General features: G+C 42.0%; 1 protein-coding gene across 3 annotated transcripts in view; it reads left to right on the top strand.

Annotated features, from left to right (window-relative positions):
• Atp9b (ATPase phospholipid transporting 9B (putative)) overlaps nt 1–9,055 on the top strand; it is a 216,265-nt gene that overhangs the window by 190,549 nt on the left and 16,661 nt on the right. For all 3 annotated transcript variants that reach the window (XM_028768921.1, XM_028768920.1, XM_028768919.1), the window contains 2 exons: nt 237–301; nt 2,448–2,556. In XM_028768921.1, the coding sequence (XP_028624754.1) occupies nt 237–301; nt 2,448–2,556 (174 nt within the window). The remainder of the gene's footprint in view (nt 1–236; nt 302–2,447; nt 2,557–9,055) is intronic.

Below are 9,055 nucleotides of genomic sequence, written 5' to 3'. Positions count from 1 at the left end.
GGGGCTTCTCTGAGGTATCCAGCCTGTGCCACCGTGCCACAGCAGCCAGGGCTTCTCTGAGGTATCCAGCCTGTGTCACCGTGCCACAGCAGCCAGGGCTTCTCTGAGGGCACTGCCGTCGGTGTGCAAGCTGACCACTGGACTTACTGCCTGTCACTGTGTTATAGTAAGATCCCTCTGTAAAGATGGTACAAATGTAGCACTGGTGTTTAACTTTCCATGTTTTGTCTTTTAAGGCTGTGTTTTCTTCAGTCTTCTACTTTGCATCTGTACCGCTGTACCAGGGATTCCTTATGGTAGGGTAAGTGAAGCAGGTGTTCTCGGTGCCTCAGCCTCGTTTAAGTGAGAACTTTGATTTAAAAGAGACGTGGAGCATAGTGAGTGGTATTTTAGGTGTTCCAGGTAATTCTTTGCATATAAACATTTAAAATGACTTAACTGCTATGAAATCTCATGTTAAGTTTGAGGAAACTTGGAAAACACCTGTACACATCTGCCTTTGAAGACTGTGCTGAGTTTCTCATTAGATTTTGTATTCTTGGGGAGGCCATAATTTGTGTCAGGAACCACGGCAGATCGGAGATTTTATAAAAAAGGGCCCTGTAGCATAATGAAAGGGGCAGAACCAAGAGGCGGGCACATCCCAGCACTGCTGTCCATCAGCAGGGCTTGAGTTGCAGGCCACAGCTGCAGGCCTCCTGAGCCTGCCCTGTCCCATGGGAATATGACTTTACCATGAGGGAATGGGACCAGCCACCAACCAGGAAACGAGATAAAAAGCACTGGGAGAGACGTGTCTAGTCTGTCCCTCGCAGCATCAAAGCCCTGCATCCAAAAACAGCCACTGAGAAACCTTGGACAAGTTCTTCAAAAGCATAGTGGTACATGTGCCAAGGTGATCTTGTCAACCAAGTTGAAAAGGAAGACTCCCTCTGAGTAAATAAATGGTAATTTCTCCTATCCTCGTCCTCGGTTGTTACACCTAGAAATCATAGAAGTACTAGTGTTCATGTGTGTCCACAGAATAAAAGCTATCCCCTGCCACTGTGTGTGCCCATTGAGATTCATCAAGCACCTCAGACCAGGGCTCCATCTTAGGACTAGAAAGTAGCCCTGACCTTAGTGTTACCCCTCTTGCAGCCATCCTCCTGCTGTCGCTGTGTGGTATGTGACAACAGTGAGCAGCATCTGGGAGCTTTGGGATCCTGCTGGGTCAGCCTGAGGAGGACTGGCTTGGGTGCTGTCCTCCTCCACTACAGTAACACCAGCAGCCCCTTTCTCTACAGTATTCAGCCAGTAGAGGACAGACAAAGCAAGATTTCTCACCTGAAAGCTGGTTCAAGTACATCCTAAGTGCATGTGACCCATCCCAGAATTCTTAGTAACTTTAGCCAAAACAAGGGAGTTGCGTCTTTGTTAAGGACCTGTGAGTCACCTGTCCCCTGTCAGAATCTGCTATCTGTGATGAGTGCTGTGTCTCTGGGCTTCCTGCCTCCTTCCACCTCACCGCATTATCAAAGCAGAAACTCCTTCTGGGACCTTGCCTGCACAGTAGCATGTCTTTCCCCACAGCACAGCCCCCCTTTTGAAGGATCTGGGTGGGCTTCTGGGAAACCAGTGTGTTTCTGACCACGTTCAGTGATATAATTAAGAAATGAAGGCCTCACATTTCAGACCCAAACGAGTTTGTTGCCTTCCACCATTAGTAGCTATGGCCTTGTGGAATGTAAATGATCTCCTGAGCCTATTTGATTCAACAGGCAGTTTCAGTAAGGAGCTTCAGGTAGGATTGTACAGAGAGGCTGCTTGTAAGTGCTTGGCACAGAGTGCAATAAATCCCAGGCATGCAGAAGAAGCTAAAGTGAATATGCCTCTGCTGGATGACCAGGGCCTGTTGTTGTGACACTGCATCCCAAAGAAGTGATGGAGCATGTCTATAAATAATCCCAACACTTACTAGGCTGAGTCAAGACAAATTGAGGCCAGCTTTGGCTATGTAGTTAGTTTCAGTCTAGCCTTGACTACAGAGTAAGACCCTATATCAAAAAAGAAGAGGGGGTAGTGTGTGTTTATACCAGTTTTATTTAAATATCTCCAAGTTGGGAATGACTAAGATATATTTACACAAATAAAGAAGTGGTTCAGCAAGTGTGGGTTTTCTTCCATGAGATACCATTCAGTTGTAAGGAACGTACTGTGCACACCCACAGCACAACTCCAGGGCATGGCTTGGAATCTGGGAAGCCATGTACAAAATTTTCTGTGCTGGATTCAGTACCTAAGCTCCAGAGTAATCTAAACTGATTGCTACCTTGAAGGTTTTGGTTAGTTTTTTTAAGATTTTATTTTCTGTTTTTTGAGAGTTTGGCTTCCCTGTGACCCTAGAAACATGGTAAGATGTATCTAAGCATCTCTCAGGCCACCTCAACTTGGTCTTGGTTTTCTAGGTATGCAACTATCTACACCATGTTCCCAGTGTTCTCCTTAGTGTTGGACCAAGATGTAAAGCCAGAAATGGCAATTCTCTACCCAGAGCTGTACAAGGACCTCACCAAGGTAGGACTCCAGTGCTAGTCTCATCCAATGAGAGCACACCAGAGCTGGTCTTTTGTGTGTTCCAGCAAAGCAAAAACAGCTTGTGTTCTGGGATAACATTTGGCAAGCATAAGAAAACATAAATTTGAAATATCGTTTGTTTGGTTTTTTAAGTTCTCTATTCTTTGTAGTAGTTATGTGATATTATACATAAGAATTTATCATGTGTTTTGAACCATTTGTAGAACTTTCATGGATTTAGCAAATACATCCAGGCCTGTGTTTTGAGTCTTATAAAGGACCCTCTATAGCTGTGGCTCTGCCTGCCTAGCCTAGTATCTTTACCATGAGAAGACCAGCCTCCTCTAACTCAGTACAGAGTTCAGCACTCTCCAGAGTCCTAGAGTCCCTGGCTGGGGTGGCCTGGCATCCCTGGGTCTCTAGTTGTGGGTTTCAGAATTACACTTGGAAAGTGCTTCTCAGTCCTCTGACCCGGAGACATGCGCTCTTCTGTGGGAAATAGTGCGAAGCATAGTCTGCCCAGCAAAGCCTGAAGCTGCCGTGCCTGTGAGAGGCCATGCTGACTTGGAACTGTGCTCTTAAGAATAAGCTGTTCCTAAGAAGGTTGGAAGTTGGATTGTGTGACGTTAAAGCATATTTTTAAAGCTAGAATGGATGAGGACAAGAATTTGAATTGTATCAGATCTTAACATAATAGATACTACAAATATAAAAATGACAGATATCATGGGGGTTGAATTACTAAAATAATGCCTGGATCACTCAGGGATGTTGTCCTTTATAAAAGTAGAAATTTGACCGGAATGCAACCCAGTTCATACTGCACATGAAACTCCTGTGTTCACATGGTGTGAGCTCATGATGAATAAACAGCTAGAGATAGCGAGTTACTTAGACACTTGGGACCCTATCCATATGTCTGTTACTAGAGTAATTTAGATGCCTGTAATGATGCTGGCCAATCTTACAAGGCCCAAATCTTTACAAGTGTTAAAAGCCATGTTAAAATGCCTGGGGGAGACTGTGCCACTACTACACTGTTGCTGCTGAGAACCCCTCCTAGCCTGGGCCTGTGTCATCACTCTGAGCAACATGACTCCATGGCCTAACTCTAATGGGATACAGACTGCCTAGATTTAAGAAGGGTAGGGTAGGGGATTGAAGTGTTTAAACTTGTATCAAAAGGTGGTTTCTACCTTCCTTTTGTTAACCAAACATTTGCAGAATATCTGGAGATAAGGAAACACGTGAGCTACTAAAACTCTAATTATTTGCAATAACTTCCTATAGTTTTTGTTTCTATGACCTTACTGTGATCCTATCACAATGGTCTCATTTTAGGATTTTAGACTCAAAGTGTTCCTTATAGTTGCAATATGTATAAATTTTGGATAGTCTTTCATGGTAGTTACAACCATATTATCATCATGATAATGGATCACACTTATAACTTATTTTATGTGATTGCAATGAAGATTTATTTAATATGAAAATAGAATTATTTGAATATTTTATAGTTCTTTTAAGAGGCTTTAAGTTTTATAAATTTGGTTTTTATACTAATATTATGAAACTCCCAAAGTAATGTGACTTACCCAATAGCTATCTGGTGAGCTGACACTCAGATGAACTACAGGCCAGCCTGCTTGTTAGCAGCCAGCTGGATTACAGTCTGGTCTGTCAGCAGTCAGCTAGACTACACCCTAATGTGCTAATGGTCAGCTGGGAAGCAACTAATTCCTTGAACACCCAATCTAATTCTTTATTCACTGTACCATATTGCTACTTCTTTAAAATTGGAGTTGATAATTTCAGGTTATCAACTGAAAATCTAAATTTAATTGAAGGCTAGTGGGTTTTTTTTTCCTCTGTGCCAGTTTAGGAAAAGCTAGCCATGCAGAAAATTCTGAAGTTATAACAATTTGTATGTGCAGGGCTCAGCTACTCCTCTAACCTTGTTCTCAATGTCTCTAGCTTTAAAAATATGCTTTGATGTCACACAATCCAACTTCCAACCTCCTTAGGAGCAGCTTATTCTTTTTTTTTGTTTTGTTTTTTGTTTTTTAAGATTTATTTATTTATTATATATGAATACACTGTATGTCTTCAGACACACCAGAAGAGGGCATCAGATCTCATTACAGATGGTTGTTAGCCACCATGTGGTTGCTGGGATTTGAACTCAGGACCGCTAGGAAGTACAGTCAGTGCTCTTAACCACTGAGCCATCTCTCCAGCCCCCGGAGCAGCTTATTCTTAAGAGCACAGTTCCAAGTCATTGTGGCCTCTCATAGGGATGGCAGCTTCAGTCTTTGCTGGGCATAACACAGACTGGACCTGGTGTGGGCTTTGTAAACCTCGAAACTGGTGCCCGGTGACACATGCATGTCGTCTAACAAGGTCACATTTTCTAATCCTTTACAAAGTGAAACTACGGACCAAGCATTCAAATTTGAGCCTATGCGACATTCTTTCAAGACACTACACCTTGTGTGTTCTTGATAACTTAGTCATTTAGTCAAGAGTATAAACAGTACAAGCATTACAGATCCATCTTACTGTTTTAGTCAGATTTGCTAATTGTGGACCTAAACATTTGTTGGTCTGCTTCCTCAGCCTAAGCTATACCTGCCCCTTATGTGTCACCAGGTATGTTTTAGGCCTTGGAGATAGAGATATCTGATATCTGTCTGCTCACTAAATAGTTGATGAATGAATGAAGAAGTAAATATAAGTCAACTACATAAAAAGGCAACATTTCCTTCGTTAGGAAAAAATACCAGCTTGCTTTCCTTACAGAAAATAATGTATTTTTTTTAAGATTTGTTTATTTTATATATGTGAGTACACTGTCGCTATCTGCAGATAGACCAGAAGAGAGCATCAGATCTCATTACAGATGGTTGTGAGTCACCATGTCGTTGCTGGGAATTGAACTCAGGACCTCTGGAAGATCAGCCATGCTCTAAACCACTGAGCCATCTCTCCAGCCTGAAAATAATGTATTTTTAACTGAAATATTTCTTGTTCTGTTTTTGAAACCCAGTTAGTTATGCTCTGAGGTATTAAACTTTGCTTATCATGAGTTCACTTGGGATGCTACCATCAGACAGAAAACTGACATGCCCATGCCTCTCCTAGCACTTCAGGTCTCTACACGTGTCCCGTATGGCTGGACACACTGTTAGCAAGCCAGTGAGTCCTAGAATAGAGACAGTGGCTTAGCTCAAAGTCAGCTGAGACAGACCCTGACGTGCCTCTGCTTAGCTATGAATTTGGTTCACAGTTCACAGTTTGCATCATGGGCTAATGGCAGAATTCGTTTGTTTTTTAACCAGTTGCAGAGATACCCAGCTGGCCCTTCTTAAGAACCCTGCAGCTGTCTATCACTTCTTCTCTTCTGTAGAATATTCTCAACATGATTGTTTCTTTTAAAATGTGTAATTTTTAAAATAATGCTTTCTTTTTGAAACAAGGTTTCTCTGTATAGGTCTGGTTCTCCTGGAACTCACTCTGTAGAATAGGCCAGCCTCAAACTCAATACATCTACCTGCCTCTGCCTCCTGAGTATGTTACCTCCTGGCAAAGGAACAATTTTAATTTCGCTTTATAGGTTCCATAATTATTTTGAAATCTCAAAAGAAAAATCTCTGTTATGTGATTTCTGATTCTTGTATTCTAGTAACAGATACAAAAATAATACCAATTTTAGTAATATTAAACAAGCAAAGCGCTCTAGTGTAACTCTGATAAGACATTGCAAAATGCATGCACAGGAACTATGACATGCTTTTGGAAGAATTTTGATTTAGAGACTAAACTTCACTGAATATTGACAAGCTGGCTCTAAGATTTTGATGGAAATTGGCTTTGAGGGAACCAAAGGAAATTCACACACACTGCTGAACTCTGACAAAAAAGGAGCTCAGGTGGAAGAGGGCTGATGTCAGTAATGATGTAGGACAGCTGACCATACTTACTCTACAACCTCCACCCCCTCACCCACATGTGCACAAGCATCACGTGACCACTGATGCGCATACAAACTGTAAACTAATGGAAGAAATACAGGACAAAATAATTCATAACCTTGATAGAGAGGTTTTAGACACAGATCAAAACCATGGTCCATAAAATACAAAGTAAAATGGACTTCATTGTAATTTTAAAGTATTGCTTTTTGAATTATGCCATTTGGAAAATGAACACATAAAACCACACTATGGACTGGGAGGGAATATTTGCAAGTTATACTCTTGACTAAGGATTTGTATTCTTTTTTTTGTGTGTGTGTCATTTTTTTTGTTTTATTTTATTTTTTTAATTCATTTTTTCTCAAATCGTAATTCATTCACACAGGGGTTATAAACACAGAAAGGCAGGATGTGGGGAAGGGAATGACACTGGAGTGTGGGTGTTCAGGGGGAATACAGATATCTTCAGAACCAGGTATCGGCTGGGTGAAGGTTCAGGGGACAAGTCACTATGACTCTGCCTGTGTCTCGCTTGTCCTTATCTAAGTTGATATTGTCTGCCAAGGCTACCTATTACAAAGTCTATGACTACTCAGGCTTGTAAATTTCCACAAAAGCTGCCTGTTTACATTAGCTTATAGCCATCTGTTTCGATGTTTTTCCACTGAGACCCAAGACTTGGTGTTAGTATACATGTATGACAGGCCTATTGTTGATTTTAGGCCTATGGCTGATTTTAGGCCTTCAGTGTGTAAGCAGGGCTGCCCCTGACATCTCCTCCCTTCTCTAAGTATAGAAGGGCTGTGGCAATTCTAATCTTTCGAAGGCAGGGATAGAGGCCTGACCTCCAGTATTTGAAGGGGACCTTGTAATGGCTCCAGTCCCCCTGTCGTTGTCCAGTGAGGCATGAGGGCCATACCCGTCCCGATGTCTTTTTCCTGGAGAGGGGATACTTTTGACATCAACCCCTATGCAGTCAGACTTGTCCCTTGGGGAACCCAGATAGATATTTTTATCTTTTATTTATATTCCCTTGCAGTGCTTAGCCTCGCAGCCTAAGCAAGAATTCAGATCGCCAGTCAGAGGGGGTTCTGGGTGGCCCCTCTCTGTTTGGTCTAGGGGCAGAAGTCCCCCCTTTTAGGTTGGGTGGAGATGGGTTTTGGAAACACCCTGTATAAAATAACAGCCTCATCTTGAGTCTCGTGGTCCTCCATAGCTAACTTATGATAATGTATCTGAGTAGGTTTTGCTACCAAATTATTTATCTGTTGTATCACAGAGTTAGTCCGCCTATTTGAGGGCCGGGGACCAGAAGAAATAAGCAAAAAGAACCCAAATAGTGGTCCCAAGATGGGAGGAAATAGGGTTGACAACCTTGGAGAGGCTGAAAACCAATTCTTGTACTAGCATTCATCTGTCTCTTTCTCTCTCTGATTTTTCTTAGGGCCTTCACTGACCTATTTCATGCTCTCTTGACCCTCCTTGTCTTGTCTATCTAAAGGCAACCTTCTTCTTTAAGGGCTGTACACAGTCAAGAGCTGTACACAGCCTTTTCTATTGTAATAGGGTAAATCAACTCCAGTAAGGATCTTTGCGATTTTAGGAGGTCTCTTCAGACAGTGAAATGAGGGATTTCTTCAGATTAGTGATGTCAATCTCTAGCTGTCTGATATTCTTGTCAGTGGCCCTTCAAAGGTCTGAGTAGTATAAGTTCGGAGGCTAGCATCTGGATTAGAACTTCTAACAGCAGACATCACGGGTGATTCATTTTTACCTGAAAAGGAAAAAGAAGGGAATTCTCAGGGAGATTTCTCTTCCCTGGATGTAAATTGTTATTCATCTTATTTTCTTATTTTATTCATCTTATTTTATTGTTATTCATCTTATGTTTCTTAGAAATTGTGAGCTTTTGGGCTAATATCCACTTATCAGTGAGTGCATACCATGTATGTTCTTTTGAGATTGGGTCACCTCACTCAAGATGATATTTTCCAGCCCCATCCATTTGCCTAAGAATTTCATGAACTCATTGTTTTTAATATCTGAGTAGTACTCCATTGTATAAATGTACCACATTTTCTGCATCCATTCTTCTGTTGAAGGGCATCTGGGTTCTTTCCAGCTTCTGGCTATTATAAATAAGGCTGCTATGAACATGGTGGAACATGTGTCCCTGTTGTATGTTGAAACATCTTTTGGGTATGTGCCCAGGAGTGGTATAGCTGAGTTCTCAGGTAACACTATGTTCAATTTTCTGAGATACTGCCAGACTGCTTTCCATAGTGGTTGTACCAGTTTACAATCCCACCAACAGTGGAGGAGTGTTCCTCTTTCTCCACATCCTCGCCAACATGTGCTGTCACCTGTGTTTTTTTTTTTATTGGATGTTTTATTTACATTTCATATGTTGTCCCCTTACCCCATCCCCCACCCACCCAGAAACCCCCTATCCCCTCACCCCTCCTCCTTCTTCTCTGCGGATGTAACCCCTGCCTACCCCCCAACTCCCACCTCCCCACCCTCAA

This window comes from Grammomys surdaster, unplaced genomic scaffold (assembly GCF_004785775.1).
Source record: "Grammomys surdaster isolate TR1022 unplaced genomic scaffold, NIH_TR_1.0 189, whole genome shotgun sequence".
NCBI lineage: Eukaryota > Metazoa > Chordata > Mammalia > Rodentia > Muridae > Grammomys > Grammomys surdaster.
The sequence above is the reverse complement of the archived record's forward strand: the minus strand, read 5'-3'. Positions and strand labels throughout refer to the sequence as shown.